At 52.3% G+C, this 16308-nt stretch overlaps 1 protein-coding gene across 5 annotated transcripts in view; it reads right to left on the bottom strand.

Moving 5' to 3' along the window:
* Positions 1 to 2197: 2197 nt before the first annotated feature.
* The window catches only part of TRAF7 (TNF receptor associated factor 7), a 35885-nt gene continuing 21774 nt past the window's right edge, over positions 2198 to 16308 (bottom strand). For all 5 annotated transcript variants that reach the window (XM_040591620.1, XM_040591618.1, XM_040591621.1 and 2 more), the window contains 16 exons: positions 15902 to 15994; positions 14106 to 14139; positions 12622 to 12805; positions 11771 to 11905; positions 10586 to 10803; positions 9954 to 10027; positions 8897 to 8945; positions 8279 to 8406; positions 7109 to 7191; positions 6646 to 6685; positions 6117 to 6233; positions 4848 to 4970; positions 3952 to 4071; positions 3601 to 3732; positions 3249 to 3368; positions 2198 to 3001 (listed from right to left, as the gene is read on the bottom strand). In XM_040591620.1, coding sequence (XP_040447554.1) covers positions 2987 to 3001; positions 3249 to 3368; positions 3601 to 3732; positions 3952 to 4071; positions 4848 to 4970; positions 6117 to 6233; positions 6646 to 6685; positions 7109 to 7191; positions 8279 to 8406; positions 8897 to 8945; positions 9954 to 10027; positions 10586 to 10803; positions 11771 to 11905; positions 12622 to 12805; positions 14106 to 14139; positions 15902 to 15994 — 1665 coding nt within the window. In that variant the 3' untranslated portion in view covers positions 2198 to 2986. The remainder of the gene's footprint in view (positions 3002 to 3248; positions 3369 to 3600; positions 3733 to 3951; positions 4072 to 4847; positions 4971 to 6116; positions 6234 to 6645; positions 6686 to 7108; positions 7192 to 8278; positions 8407 to 8896; positions 8946 to 9953; positions 10028 to 10585; positions 10804 to 11770; positions 11906 to 12621; positions 12806 to 14105; positions 14140 to 15901; positions 15995 to 16308) is intronic.

Below are 16308 nucleotides of genomic sequence, written 5' to 3'. Positions count from 1 at the left end.
CTCGGCGCCGGCTCTGGCAGGACTCCCTTTTGCAGAAGCAAAAAACAAAAACAAAAACAAAAAAACCAACAGAAGAAACAAAGCAACACACCCCGGACCGAAACACCTCCCTGCCGGGGCTCCGGGGGGGTTTCTCGCCCTACCTGCCCGGTGGCCGTCGCTGTGCCCATGCCCTGCCGGCCCCGGTGCCGCGCGTTGCCGCGGCCCGAATGTAGCACAAGCCCTGCCCGGCACGGTGGCCCCGGCAGTGCTGGCTGGTGGCCGTGCTGGTGGCGGGTCCGGGTGGGCAAATGCACTTGGGTTTCTTTTCTCCTCTTTTTTTTAATTTTTCCTTTTTAATGGTTCTTTCTTTTTCCGTCGTTGTTGGCTGGGGGTGGGCAGGGCGCGGGATCGCAGCGGGCTGGGGGCTGCCCCAGGGAGGGATGCTGCTGCCCGAGGGGCGCGGGGGCCCAGCCGTGGGGCTCCCCTTCGCCAGGGCTTCGCCTCGGCCACGGAGTTTGGGTGACGGTGGTGGCAAAGCGGGGAGCGAACGCCCCGTCTTGGGGCCCTCGGCGGCGCGGGCGGGGGGCAGCGGGACGTGCCCCTGCCCGGCCCCTCCCCGCCAGGGGAGAGGACGGTGATAAGCTATAAAGAAGTATTAATTTATTGGAGGGGAAGAAAAAAATAAAGATATAAACCAATTTCCCCCACCCCAAAAAAAATAAAAAGAATAAACTTTAACAAATATATATTTAAAAGATTTAAAAATATTAGCAATTATATATAAAGCAGTTTAAAAGAAATCAAGAGAAAACTGGATTTTAGCTTGAGAAAAACTATTAGATTATACTAAGCTGTGTGTCTTGTGGCAAACTCATTCTAAGAGTAGCACAATATTTACCTTTTCTCTGGGTGGAAGGTACGTGCAAGCAGTTCTGTTCGGGTCTTTCCGTTGGGATTCAGTGTCGCGTCTTTATTTTTACACCGTTAAGAACTCAAAGGATGTGCCTTGTTTTATGGAGGTTTTTGTTAATTCTTATACTGGAGGTGTTTCATTTCTGTTGGAGTGTCTTCAGGTTCTGGTTTAATTTTTTTCTTTTTAAGCATTTGTTTGGTGTGCGCGTGTGTGGGGGTGTGTGTGTGTGCACGCGGGGGTGCGTGTGCTCGCGTGCGTTCTGCGGGACGCACCGCTGTATATTCATGTATAAACTGGAGTTGGAGTCTGGTTCAGTCGCTTGAGTCCTGATGAATGCATTTTTTGCTTGTGGTTTCAAAACGAAGTGTTGCTGTTCCTTTCTTTTCTTGAGACGTACAGAGTGGTCTCTCCCTTCGCCTTCCTCCTTCCCTCTCCCCCCCTTCTCTCTCCCCCGCCGCCCCGTCTCTCCCGTTGTGGTCGCTGATCCAGATGTGTTTGGCACAACTTTGAAATTTCTTTTAAAAAAAAAAAAAAAAAAAAAGACTTTAAAAATAACAAAAAAAAAAAAAAAAATCACCCGCCTGAAAATATCTGTTGAAAAGAAAAAAAATATGTATCTAAAAAAAAAAATCCATAAAGTTCTACATGATGGATATATACATATATATATTTTTTATGATTAAGTTATGGACTCTGTATCGTATCCCATCTGTCAAGCTATGCATCTTGGTGCTTCTCCCTGCTCTTCTGTGCTTAGATTTCACCTCTACTCGTCTTATTCTTCCTATTCTGAATAGTAGATGGCTCGTGATGCTGTGAAGAAGTTTGCTCCTATACGAAGTCTGGCAACAAATATTTAAAGAAAAATAAAAAAATAAAACCCCTGCCACGCTGCCACCACTGTCTGTGTCCAGAAAACATCAGCTGGTACGTGCAACGACTCCCGCTGCACAGCTGGGGCTGGCGGGCGGCCGGGGCGGGTCCCGGGCCGTGCTGGCACCGTGGGCACGGGCTCTTCGGTGTGGTCGTGTCTTGCCGCGTGGTCCGAGGCCGCCCTTGGGGTGCCCCTGCCAGGGCCAGGCTGGGTGCCGGTGCTGCAGGGTGTGTGGCAGCCTGGCTGGCTGGGAGCTGCTCTCTCCCCAGAGGTGCCCAGTCCCTGCGCCCCATTTTTCACAGCAGTGCTGTGGCCGTGCCCGCCGCTCCGGGGTGGCCAAGCACAGGCTGGATGCAGGAGCTGCCGCAGGACCGGTGCTGGCCGCTGGCTCCGCCGGGAGCCTGCAATAACTCACGCTGGCCAGGAACAACTCTTTCCACTTTTATTGTCAATGAAGAAATAATCAAATCTATATTACAATCTTAAAAACAGTAGAAAATGTGAGTAAAAATGCAACGGAGGGTTTTTCTCTTTAATGTGGAGACCATTATTACAGGGTGGTGAACAATGGGCTTGTGTTATTTGAGAACTAGCTGTGGCATAAAAATCGTACCTGGCTACTCAAGAAAACACCTCTTCCCAGACAGATCAGCCTGACATCTTGGCAGTAAAATTAAATACTAGAGACAGAAAAGGTTCGGGGTCCCAACCCAGGGCAAGGCCTAATGCTCAGTTCTACCATTTACAAGGGGACCAGCCTCCCAGCGTCACCTCCCCGGCCCGGCTGGCTCACAGGCTGAACTGTTCAGTCCCATCACTGGCCAAGGCTGCACTGCGTCTGCACCGGTGCCCCATGGGGCTGCCCAGCTTCGCCCAGCCCTGGCCCCACAGGATGCTCCCCAGCTCGGGGGACGCGGGCAGAGGAGGGCACTTGGCTGTGCAGAAGGTGCTGGCACCAGAACGGCTTCCTCTGCATTTCCAAACACGTATGGCGGATCTGAGGGAACATTTGGAGCATCCATGGGCCAGAGCCATCCTGAGAGCTGCCAGCCGTGGTCCTTGCGGGTGGGGGAACCGGCCGATGGGCAGCAGCAGGCAGTGGTCGGTGCGGAGAGGAGCTGCAGCAGTTACTTCATAGTGGTGTTAGTCACCCAGCAGGCCGACGGAGGGGAGGAGTTTTTGGTCTTTCAGTGTGCAGGACTAGTGTGGCACTCTCGCTAGCACGTCCAGACCTGTGGAGAAGAGACAACAGGAACCCATGGCAGTGACTTCTGAGCAGCTCTGTGGGTTTCTCTTCACCCCCTTTGGAGCTTCCCTTTGGGCCTCCAACACCCACAACACCCTCTGTCAGGATTTAAACCTCCCACCCATTGAGAACCATCCTCTTGTTTCTTTGAAGACACCTCCTAACTCCTTTAATGCCCTAGTTCTAGTACTGGAAGAGACCAAACCAACGCTGAGAAGCCTGAGGAAACTGACCTTTACAGTGCTGTCCACGGCGCCAGAGAAGAGGCGGCCCCTGGAGACTGCGAGGGCGGTGACGCTACCCTGGTGTCGCAGCAGCGTCTGAGTACAGATCATGTTGTCCATGCTCCACACCTGTGGGCACACAGGAGGGTGAACCAAGTGGACAGCACGGCGCTCTGGCACAACCCCGAGCACTGGCAAGGAAGGGGGCATGCCGCGTGCCACAGGGTTCAAGCCCGGGGACAGAAATTAAATACGAAGCCCTGTGGCATGCAGGGATGAGGAACCCCTGTCCTTCCTTCCCTCAAGGCTGTCTGTGTTTTAACAAACACACAGATGCAGCTGCACAGCCCCAGACACGTACCCTGAGAGACCGGTCATACGATGCACTGAAGACTTTGGTTTGATCCGGCGTGGAGATGACAGCGAGGGCATAGACTGTACCCACGTGCCCGGTCAGCGTGCGGACTTGTTCCTTTGTCTCTATATCCCAGACCTGCGGGAGGAGAGCAGGGCTCGGAGATGGCACTGGGCTGCAGGCCACCAACTTCTCCTCCAAGAGGTGCTTCCACCTCCATGCGCACTTCTAGGGTGGGTGCTGTGCACCCACGCTCTGTGTTTGCCATAAAGGGGACAGGCAGAGCCAGGTGCCCACCTCTTTGCCCCTCGCCCCCTGCCTCAAGCCGACAAATGCATCAAACCCCACAGCCCTTACATGGATGAGGTTCTCGTAGGTGCCACACACAATGTGGTGGTTTGTCACAGCGATGGAGTAGACGCTGCCTCCTGACGTCTGCAGCACGTGGACACACTCCAAGTTGCGGATGTCCCAGATCTGAAAGAGATGCCGAAGCAAAGGCAAGATGAGACCCGTGCAAGGACTCCTCTCCAGGAGGGAGCTCCCTTGAAGCAATTCTCCAGCCCCATATGGAGTCAGCCTGGCTCCCTGTGTGCCCAGATCACATCTTCAAGGACAAATCTGTCCAGTCAGAAGTGTTGACTACTGATTGAGCAAAGCTGCCCAGCTTTGAACTTCCAGGCTGAAAAAGTCACACCCTTTGTGTGTGACTACGCACACACATGTGCACACACAACCCAGTCCTTGATAGCACTAAAAACTGATATAGACAAATTATCAGGGATTTATTAACACTGAGGAGGGCAACTTCAAATTCTCTTTGTGTCTCCCAGATGCTGAGAGGTGAACTATTCATCAAAGCCTGAGCCAACACAGATGAGGGCATTTTAGAAACCACATAGAGATTTATGGTAACTCTGCAGCCAGACAGTGACCTTCTCTTATCAGCAGCACTGTCAGCGCAGATAACGCTGCGGCAGCTGTGGAGGCAGCATGAGGTGCCACGGCTGCGAGGCCGCGTTTTATCTTAGCGAGCATCCTCCAGCAGCTGCACTCCCAAGGACCAGGCAGAGCCCAGCCTTTGTGCCTGCAAAGATGCAATCAGCACAGTAAAATCTAGTGTGTCAGCAACACTACAGCAGTGCTTTCACATCCTAGCAGCTACCTTTTGTCCTGCTCCACCTACCCATGCTGCAGAATACAGACAGATAGAGGCTGATGGTTTACAATTGCCACGAGTCTCAGGGTCCCACCTTGATTGTTTGGTAAGATCCGCTGTAGAGATAGTTTTGAGAAGCCACCAGCGCTCGCACCCAGTGATTGAGACCTGTCAGCTCCTTCTTCAGTTTGAGCTCGGTACCTACAATATCCCAGACCTGCGGAAAGCACCAACACAGACAGAGAGGAGAGTCTCAGTGGGACCGGGCAGCGATGGGGCAGAACAGGTCAGCCTCTAGCTCGAGGCCAGGCGCTGCCCAGCCAGCCAGCACAAGGCCCTAACAGCTCACAATGGGGAACCTTGGGTTGGCTCTCCTCCCCGGGGGGAATCGCCTGGACCCACTGACTTGCAGATAAAACACACAATAACTATGCTTAACAAACATGTTCCCTGGGGACCTGGGAGAGCCAGCTTGGAGACTGCATTATCCCTGGCAGAGCCACAGGCTTGAAAAACTTAAAACCAGATCTACAGTAAGAACTGCTCTGGACTTCCACTCCCAGCCTGCCCACAGAAAGCTCCATTCCCACAGCTCCCAGGAAACCGTGGCCAAAACTCCCAGCACGCAGGGACTGACAGAGCTCACCCATCTGAACTCACCACTCCAAGCAGCACTGCTGGCCTGCTTGGCTCATCTGGCAGGTGGCTGAAGACAACAAAAACAAAAGGCCCCAAGTTCTTCTTCTGCTTAGTGCCATCTCCTTGCTCTTCCAGCCCTGAGTGCTCCTCTAGATAACTGAACCACTCCAGGCCCCAGATAAAGAAAAGAGCATGCACCCTCTTACAGATGGACGGTCCCATAAGCCTCTCACCAGGAGCTGGAAGCAGAAGCAAGGGAATCTAGCCAAGGCTCTAAAGGGCAACTTGCAAAGCTGTTCCCTGATTTCTGCATGCTTTAGGTACAGAATGCAGATTCAAGAACCTTTGGAGGGGGTTTCAAAACAGGCAGCCTGAATTCCCAGCCAATTCTGGACCCCAGACCAATTCCAAATGGTCTGAGTAGGTCTGTTGGAGGCCCAAGGACACACATACTCAGGAACTGCCATGATACTCCACTTGCAGTCTCAGGTTTTCACAGTTAGTAGAAACAAAATCCCAGAACATCTTTTGGTTTCGGCACAGAGCACGGGCTAAACCTCTGCAGCACTGGCTGCTCTGTGTAGCTGTGCTTCTTCTGGAGAGCTCAGAAAAGCATAGTAACAAGGTCACCTACAGACCAAAATGCCACTTTTCTTCTTGTTTGGATACTGCTGCTAACAACTGGTCCCCAACCAGACCGAGAGGAGTCACCCCAGAGCTCTACCTTGATAGCTTTGAGAGAGCCGCTGAACAGCATGTTGTGCGAGGAAACCAAAGTGCAAACAGGATTGTCATGTGCTCGGATCGTGTTCACTTTCTGCAGGTTTTGAATATCCCAGACCTGCAAAGGAGGAGAAGAGTGCCCATGAAGGGCATTGTACCGAAGCCCTTCCTCTTTGCCTCTGGAGGCAGGCAATCGCACACAGGTAAAAACACAGGCACTTTTGTACGAGCCACTATCCTGGCCTGATCAGGACTGACCACCCTGCCCCAGCGCCGAGCACCAGCCTCCTGCTCACCACACTGGAGCAGGAGCGGGAAATCCAGCCTGCAGGAAACACCCAAATCCAACCCATGAGAGACTTGGCTGAAGGCAGTGGGTAAAGCACACACGGGTTATCAGTCTTACGCCACTGGCAGCTGAAGAGCCTTATAGAAAACGGGGTGCAGGTCCCTGCTCTACACCAGCCTGAGGCTGGCCGGTAGATCTCACATCCCAACTGCGAAGCAGAGCAGGGGTCCTGGGTACTCACAATTATGGTGCAGTCAGCAGAGCCGCTGTACAGCTTGTTCCTGTAATGTCACCAGAAAACAAAAGGAGGTCAGCAAGGGAGAGCAACGTATGCAGGGTCCCAGCTCGTTCCCAGGCACCGTGCTGGGCGAGGAGCTGCACTCCCACGGCCTCGCTGGGCCAAGACTAAATACACCAACGCCTGGAGTGGAGCCCAGGTCTCGTGGGGAGGCCAGGCTGGATTGGTCCTTTGAGCAGGAGGCCAGGCACCCTGCTGGTGACGGGGGAAGGAAGCCAGGACAGCAGAGGAGGCCAAAGAGGTACTCGCTTTGTCGATTTTTCAAGAGCAAAAAGAGGCAAGATGTGCCTCTCACGCACAACCTTGGCATGTCGAGGACCAAGGATGGGAATCAGAAGGACATGCTCAGGAGCCCCAGTGCTCTCCCCCTGCTCTCCTGCAGGGGCAGGCGCCCCTCTCCACTCACCCCTGGATGCAGAGAGCCAGTACAATTCCATCATGACCCTCCAAGGTCTTTTGGCACTTGTATGTGGTACAGGTATCCCACACCTAACAGGAAACACAAGTCAGCAAAGGGTCACACGCCGGCAGACAGAGCAGCTGGGGTCCCAGCCAGGATGTCAGCAAAGCCACAAAAGCACCGAAACAAGGAAACAGGCTGTCACCTGGGCACCTGCCTTCCGGGCTCCCAGACAGAGATAAGCTTGTCTAGGAAAGGAAATTTACTGCAAAGGGTCAGGTTGAAGTTAATGAGACACTGGACAGCAAAGCAGCACGCTTCAGCCCTCTCCAGCTCTGCCTTTCACAGCCCAGGCCAGCAGAACACAGGGATTCAGAGAAAGGAGCTCTCAGACTCCTGCTTTAGCAATTCACACCCTGCCCTAGGGCTCCAATGGCACAGCACAGCCTCCTCTGCCACTGCAAAGGTTTTCCCCACTGGGCACACACCACTCTCTCAAGAGGGAACACAGGAACATGGTGCCCAGAGGACCCAGGACAGGGGAGAAAGCTGTTTTCTTTCAATAAAGTACAGCAATGCCCATTTTCTTCTGCGTGGCTCTTGCTGTCGCTCAAAGACCAAAGACTCAAAGACTAAACCAAAGCTCTGCTCCCGGCAGGGCTAGTTGTGGCAGCCCACGTGGCTCCCCAGCCCAGCCAGCAGCCACCAGCAGCCAGTGTGGTGACACTGGGAACTGTTGTTTAGGTTGCAACGGAGCAGTGCTGTCAGTTTGAGTTACTGAAAACAGGACAAAGAAAAACAAACATGCCATAAAATGGAAAAAGGACACATCTGATCAGGGAAAAATATTTTTTTTCTAAGATGGCTTTTTATAACAAGGGAAAATAAAATCAGAAGCCAAATAGGTTTGAATGCCCTAAACACCATATAAAGCAAAACCACCAGCAGCAGGAAGGAGATTCTAATCAGGGCTTTGCAAAAACCACTGTTTCTTTCTCAATCTCACTATCACATAACATTTCCTTACAGAGAATTTTGCCCAGCTATAATTGCAAAGAATCATTTAAGATTCTTTGGGAAGTGACGTCCCCCCACCCCCAAACTGCAACTCCACTTCTGTCCCACCTGAAGCACATTTTCAAATGCAGAAGATATACAGAAGAGGCAAGCTCTTACCTTAATGGTTTTGTCTGAAGAGCCACTGAAGAGCAAGTCTCCTATGGAGTAAACGCACAAACACCAGACAGGGCCCTGGTGTCCCACAAAGGTCCCCTTGCACTTGAAGATCTGCTGAGGATCATAGGCTACAGAAACAAGAGGGCAGGTGAGAGGTGGGAGAACAGTGCTGCGCCATGTCACGCTGAGTTCGGACGGGACACAGCTCCCTGCACTTCATGTTGTTGCAGGCCAGAAGGAACTGTGAGACCCTCCCAGTCTGGCTGGAAGATTTTGTGTCCCACCCACGCTCATTGACTTAACGCTTCGAGCTTCGGGACTCATCTCTCTAATGCAGCTCCCAGGCTGGACTTAGGCAGGCCAGAGATGCAGAGCCCATCTGACATCCCTCCCCAGTAGCTAATAACCCTGCAGCGCTGTGAGTTCCCCTTCAGCCAGTGCTTCTGGCAAACTCTCCCACCAGTATTTTCTTCCTGCAGCAGCGCTGGCCCTGTGAACAAATTACTGCTGCACCCAAAGACAACTGTTACTTTGCATATCTGTGACCTCACCTAAAAGGGCTCATTGGGACATCACCCCAAACCCAGCCTGAGAGGAGAAAAGCACATGCATACTCACATCCAAGGATGCCCATGTTGAGCCGAGCATTAATGTGGGAGAGCTCATCCTGAAAAACAGAACAAGCTGCATGAGCTGCGGAGCCATCAAGACCAGCCTGCCTTCTGGGCAGGGTTTTAAGACTGCCCCCTCCACTGCTAAAACCACCCCTGCCTTTGGACAGGTCTTGACTCTCTGTGAAGGCCCTCCCTCCGCAGCTGACTCATGCTCCCATCAGGAGTCCCCTGCTCTAGGACTCTATGCTTACACCCCTCAGTCACCTCCCTCCAGAGACCACAGGGCTCTGACAGCAACTCACACCTGCACTGAACTCTTCAACATTCAGGCAGGCACAGAAGTACCTTTCAGAATATACTGTCCTTGCTCTGCCATTCACCAGACTGCTAAAAATAATCAAAACGTTTATGGGGACTGCTTGCTCAGCTGGGCTTTTGAAGCCCACCTTGCTGGAGAAGAACTGGAAGGTCTTTTTGTAGTCTCCTTCCACAGTCCAGTCCCTACTGCATCCATGGGGATGCTTAGGGAAACCAGGTACAAGCAGTGGGATGCAGTCTGCCTGAACTAGGGAGGAATGCCTATCCAGCATCAGTGCTTGAATAATGTCCAAAATCATGAGACAGCTCTCACTCCCAGCTTGTTAGCAGGGATCTGCTTATCTTCCCACTTCCTTTGCAGGCACGGAGAAGGGCATATTGTCCCTGTATAAAAGGTACAGGAGTGCTCAGGCTTTGGAGCAGAGGGCTCTCTCCTTGCTGCAGGGGTCCTTTCCTCTCTTAATACATTTCCAGACCAGCAAGAGGCTGAGAAAAGGCAGCAGAACCGGTTAAAAAGGCAGCCCAGATGCAGTGACCAGAACGTGCTCACTGAGCTGCCTTTAACTCAGCCAAGGGGAAACCTTCACCCAGACAAACACAAACAGAACCTCGGGTGAGCCGTGCCAGCAAGCAGGAGGGAACCACAAAGACTTCCCCCACTGCAGGAGAAACCTAACTAGTAGTGGAGCCAGCCAACTGCACGCGATCCCTTACTCCACCCCAGGGCCCAGCCCCCTCCTCACATTCAGCATGGAGGCATCCCTGCGGAATTCCATCAGGTCCTCACTCAGCTTGCTCTGGTTCTCGTCCAGCACATCTACGAGAGATGACAGGCCCATAGTCACACAGAGTCAGCGACAGCATCCAGGGGAGCAAACAGAGGACACCCACTGCCACCCAGCCTCTGAAGGAGGTGGGAGCAGAACACACTGTTGTTATCAGCAGGGAAAAGCGGGAGGGTGACTGCTACTCAAATGTAAATTGTACTTGGATGCTGAAGACCCAGCAAATTTTGGAGGCAGGACAGGGCTGGGCACAGCAATGGTGTCCAAGAAGCATGCTCGCTCCAGGACAGCTGCATTGTTGGCTACTCAACTTGCTGATTTTTAGTGGGGCCTGTGCCCATGGACTTCACAGAAATAAGTCACAGGACTTGCAACGTGAATGGTGACTGCAGGATTAGGTCCCGTGATGTTCTGGCAGCAGAGAAGTCAATGGAACCCCTATTTGTTCCTCTGTAAGGAATATCTGAACCTCCTGAAACCTACTCAGCACCAGTTTAAAAACTGGAATGAATCCTGTAATGCGCCATCCTAACAGAGAGCTGCCCTGTCCGTAGAGCTCTGACCACAGCGCTTGCCTGGTGCAGACTCACCAAATTTAAGCTCCAGGTTCTTCTCCAGCTGGTCAATTTTCTCTGAGAGCTTCCCCAGCATGGAGCGCAGGAAGGCAATTTCTTGGTCCTTCTGGGCCATCGCCACCTGCATCTCATGGAAGCGATCATCTGTCTGCTGCAGGAATTCCTTCAGACCCTCAAACTTGCACGTTTCCAAGTGGGTCTCATAAGTGTCTTGATTTCCTATGAATGTACACCTACAAGGGAAGGCAAACACTGGCTGAAGCAGGGCTCACACTGGAGACCTCCTTGCTCAGCTAGCTCCTCAGAGGGAAGTCTGAGAACTGCGTGGGCCCCCAGCTGCTCTGCTCCTCCTAACAGGAGCAGTGGCAGTGCAATTCACCATCCTGCTGGGTGCAGGCAACTTGCAGGGCAACGCAAGTGGCCAAGCAGCTCCCATTCTTCAGGCCGGGGCACTGGCCCCAAACTGAATTGTCTGTCTGTCTAGCTAGTTGCAAGGAAAAGCAGATCTTGGGCAAGAGACAGATTGTGGCGTCAGTTCATGCGCTCACCAGGAGCCCAATCTAAGAACCAGCAAAACTAATGGAAAAAACTGCAGCTGACCTCAGCAGACACTGACTTGGGCCTGCAGCATGGCAAGGAGTCAGGGCTGCTCTGTCAGGACTTGCCTTGCTCTGCTTCTGCCAGGACATCTCCCCCTGGAACAGTAACCTTAGCTGTGCATCCTGCAGGGAACCCCCAGCCCGGGCTGCACTCCTGCTCGGGTGACAACCAACCCTCTCAGGCTGATCAGCACTTCCCTTGCCCTGGGAGAAGGACTGGTTTGAAAGTCACTGCCATGGTGCTCGAATTATTCTTGTACTCATCCTCCTCCCTGCATGGCCCTGGCCACATCCACTGCTCTGACTCTCCTCCAGCTGTTTCTTCTGCCTACACACCTCACCCTCCTCCTCGGCGGACAGCAGGGCTTACAGCTGGGCAGCGTGACCTGCCTGTTCTCAACATGAGGCTTGGGGGCTGCCTTCTGCAAGCCCTGCAAGCCTCCTCTCAGCCCTGCAAGCCTCCTCTCAGTCTCAGGCCAGTGCACAGGACAGGGTAGAGCTGCTCAGAGTCCAGGGGGCTATCTCAAGGCTGAAGTAGCCAAAAAGCAGCTCAGAAATGAGCTCAGTACACCCTTCTCACTGAAAAGCATCAGCTCCTTACCCGTATTTGGAGTGGGGACACTTTATGTGCTCGCACTCTTTCAGATGTGCCTCCAGGTTCATTTTCAGGAGAGGTGGGCAGTTTGGGTTATTGGGGCAGCGAACTGGCCTGTAATCACAGCTGCTTTCATGATCTCTGCCCATGGAGAGAAGCAAAAGGAGAGAAAATCAGCGATACGCAAAAATTAATGAAAACAACACAGATCCATCAGGAAAGGAGCAAACCAGCCCTGTGAGACTGTCAGGTGATCAAAAGCCTCCTGTTCTAAGACTGCAATTACAGCTTTGAATTCTCATTTGGCCAGTAAATTGAGAACAATAATAAGCCACATTTACGCAGGGAATATCTGCTGTAGCTGATCGGCTGAGCCTTCAGGCAGCTATCAGCCACAGGCAATAGTCACGTGATACAGTGAATGCATTTAGGATGGGGAGGGAGATAAGATTTCAGATTCCTGGGATACATTTAGGATAACTCCTCTTACAAAAGAATCCCAAGGTCTCTGCTTGAACCGTAGCCACAGTTTTTCAACCCAGTTGGGCAGGTGGCTGCTTTCACAGCGTATCCTCTGGCCCAATGCTGAGACACCCAGGTAAGCTGCAGGCAGAGAACAGCATCCTTTCCCTGAGACCAGTCCCATCTGCCATCACCCTAAGACTGAGACACAGCGGTAAGAATTGTCCCTTCCAGTCACCCTGCTCATTCCCACAGCCCTGCACGCCCCAGAAGAGGACTGCTGGCAGGACCTGCACTGTCCCCAGGAGCCGCAGGGCAGCTCAGATACAACAGCAGATTGCTGGTGGTGGAGCCCTTTCCCTGGAGAGGCTGCACGCTGGTAACAAGCCACTTACTTCCTGGCACTCAGTTTAATTGTAAACGGACATCCACGGGGGTCCACCTCGAAGGCAGCGGGCTTGCTGCTGGCTGCAGGCCGGCAGCCATACTTGCAGTGAATGAAGAGCTCCCCGATCTGCTCAGCCACCGCAATGTTGTTAACTACTACGGTCAGTTTGGCATTGTCCACGGGGCACTTCTCTGCCAGGTAGGGAAGCAAAAGAGAGTGTCAGCAAGAACTGAGACACTGCAGGAGCATTTCCAAGAGCCTCTGCATGGAGATTTTATTCTTTTGCCTTCTCTGGCCGAGATGGCCAACTCCCAGATGGGTGGCAATGGACCCAGCCATGAATATTCATTCACAAAAGGTCCGCAAGTCGCTATCTCTGATTTGTTTTGGGGCTTGGTGAAAAGTTAGTTTATGTTAATCCATGATAATTTGAGCTAGCTGCCAATGAAAGAAGGCCACGCTAATTGAGACTACCTTGTGCTTATTGGAGCCTGAGAGTATTCACAGGCAGTGACCACAGCTCAGCAGATGCCCCATACACAACCCATTCCCCCCTCAGGTCTGGGGCCCAGCTCCTCTGCTGCTGGCAGGGTGCTGCAGGCCAGGGATGCTGCAGCAAAGCAAAGACACGAGCTCTGAGGGTAGGAGCAAAACTGAGCAACTCAGAATTGCAACTGCAAAGCCTTTTGATACAAATCTGTTGGTTGGGATAGATACAGCACAACATGGTTATGGGGGATTATCATGCAAAGCAGAGGAACACCTCACATGTGGAAGATGAGCATCTTAAAGCAGGAAGAGCTGCTGTTTTGCTGGACTCCCTAGGGAGCCTCCTCAGGGCTCGCTGTTCTGGTAATACAAATGGCCTGGCTTTGTGCTGAACGGCTTTCCAAAAGGGGCACAGGCTCATGCCGAATAAAGTCCTTTTTGTAGTGCAAAGTCTAAACCAAGCAGGAGCTGGTTAGGCCAGGCCAGCAGCCAGGCGCTTGGGCTCCATCAGGTTTCTGGAAGAGCTGGGTGAGCTAAAGCAGCTCTGTGTGCTGCTGTGCACAGGCTCAGCCAGCGGCCAGAGAGCTGGCACTGACGGGATGGGGGAGGAGGGGTTTGATGGGTCTTTGCCAAACACGGGCCCCTTATTCCTTAGACAGGCAGCCACAGAAAGCTTTCTGTCTGAAATCAATGGGTCAGCTCTGGGCGAGACATGTATTATCCTGGGATTATCCATTGCATATTCCAGGATTTGAGAACATCCTGTGCCCAAGAGCCAGGCCCAGCCCTCCAGTGCCCATGCTACAGCATGTACCATCAGAGCTCGGAGCTGCAGAGCCACCCGTGCCCCAGCCCCTCACTGCTGCAGTGGCAGCCTGTGACCAGCAGCTTGTTTTAAGACCTTCAGAGATCTTTCTGTGGGTTTCTTTTTAAGCGAAGGCAAACAAACCAGAAAATAACAAGCGTTTTGGCTGCATCACACAAGTATAGTTCTGTACTCACCAGATGTTAAGGCACATCTTCTGCAAAATGTGTGCTGTGGAGACAAAGAGGAACAGCAGTGTCAGCGTAAACAATATTGGACAAATTATTCCCTGTGGCTAATGATGAGAAAGGTGGGAGATACCAAAGCCTGTGGCTCAGGGGCCTCAGCAGCTGTTCTGCTGCTTTATAGCTCAGCGTGCTCTTGAGTCTGCACCACAGGGCAAAAACCAGCTGCTTGCTCAGGCAGCTAAAAGTGCAACATGGGTCCTGTCGGGTCCTGCCCCTGAGAAGTATTAAGCATGTCATTTGAAGCTTTGAGGGTTCTGCCCTGTTAAGGCTCAGGCCATGATCAGGGTGCAAGCCAAAGCCACGGGCATGTTCTGCAACACTCCGATATTCCCACCCTCCAACTCTGCATGGGGCTTCTCTGCTTCACCCTCCACTTTAGTCCATGTCATTCCTCTCATTTCCCTGAGAATTCTTTAAGGGGAAAAGCAAGGGGAAGTCTGGCCTCTCCCTGTGCTTGGCCAGTCAGCCCACCACCTATATCCCTCCATAGCTCTTCTAACACAGTCGAAGCTGTCCTGCTGTCAGGTGGATGAGACAGCTGGTTTGTAAGCCCATTAAACGCACTGTAATTTTTGTCACTTTAAACAGCTGTCTATCCCTTGATTCTTACAACAGAAATGTATAGTAAGAATTTAACTTGATAAAAGTAGCAAATACAATTTAACATGCTAATGAAAATACAGAAAGGAACAAAGGCTGCAGCATTTTGCTGATCCTGAACTTGCCTCGTGGGTTCTCTAGAGCCTCCTCAGCCACGTTCCCCTGCCACAGGGCCAGTGCTTGGCAGCAGCGCTGGAGAGGCTGCAAGTCACCCTTCAGAGCTGTTATCTGCTGCCCTGCTCACACGGCCTTTTCCTGCCCTGCACAGCTGCACCGTGCTCTCTCCAGAGCTGCCAAACCAGGACTGCAAATGAAGCCAGTCTGCTTCCTGCAGATTTTTTTTTCCCATCTTAACCAGTAAATCTCAGTGTCTCCATGAAGAGCTGCTTACTGAAATGGTGCAGCGAAACCACACCAGCTTCCAGCACCTTTGGGGATAGCACCCTCACTGCAATAAACAATCCTGTTCTCTGCTTTCCTTGCTACAGCTCCATCCTAGTAATCAGAAGCAAGTCAGAAGCATTAGAGAGCCCGTCACGAAGCCATCTTTCTTCACATGTAGCACAGAAGCAGGAATAATATACTGTTTCTATTAAATCCCAGTAAAATGGAATACAGAAGAATATTCATAATACTCTCTGCCTTTCATTAGAGGATCTCAAATCCCTTTGCAAGCATTAACTAAATGAAGCTTCCAGCCATTCTTGTTTTATAAGAAACTTTCTTCACAATGGAAGAGCAACTGTTCCCAGGGTGCCCAGGAGGCAGCAGCACTCTGCAGAGCCCTTCAGGACAGGGAACGAGGAGCCTTAGACCTTACTGAAGCCACACCAAGGAGACCGACCGAACACAGCCAGGACAGCTCTCCTGGGAAACAGCGCAGAATTTTAAGCAAGCCCCAGGCTTCTCTGGCTAACTGCAGAGTGCCCACACACCCCGCTGCAGACTGGTTCAGAGCTGCCTTGTGGGGAAATGTAACACGTCCAGCGCCTCTGTTCCTACACCAGCCTGGCTTCCCCGCGCACGGGCTGCCTTGTCTTCCCTCGCTCAGGCTGACAGTCACTGGGGAGAGTCAGGGCCTGGCTATAGCTCACGTGGGACATCTGTGGAGCCCACACTCGTGATTTGGAAGGGTACTGCCTTACCCCACAGGTTGTGATGACTGGATCCTTAAACACACTACAGCACAGTTGGCAGCACAGCTTCACGGACGGTTGTTCAGCAAACACCAGTGGCTCCTGCAAAGGAGGAGAGAGCACAGGGATTAGTCCAAATGCAAGAGCTTCCAGCTCTGCAGAAGGAACAAAACAGCTTTTCAGCAGTGAGCCCTGGGGAGCCTGGGCACAGGGCACGCTAAGGATTTCATTATCTCAAAATAAACTTCAGTATGGACCTGCTGACCTCCAGTATGTAAGAGGCAGGGGAAGAATGAACTTGGGAATGGCCAGAGACTGTCAGCTCATCACAAACTGGGGGCCACCAGCATCGGGCAGGATCAGGACTCAACAGCGAAAGGGACAGACCAACTGCTTTGCCAGAGTGACTTGAGTAA

Source organism: Falco naumanni, chromosome 4 (genome assembly GCF_017639655.2).
Source record: "Falco naumanni isolate bFalNau1 chromosome 4, bFalNau1.pat, whole genome shotgun sequence".
NCBI classification, from domain to species: Eukaryota; Metazoa; Chordata; class Aves; order Falconiformes; family Falconidae; genus Falco; species Falco naumanni.
The sequence above is the reverse complement of the archived record's forward strand: the minus strand, read 5'-3'. Positions and strand labels throughout refer to the sequence as shown.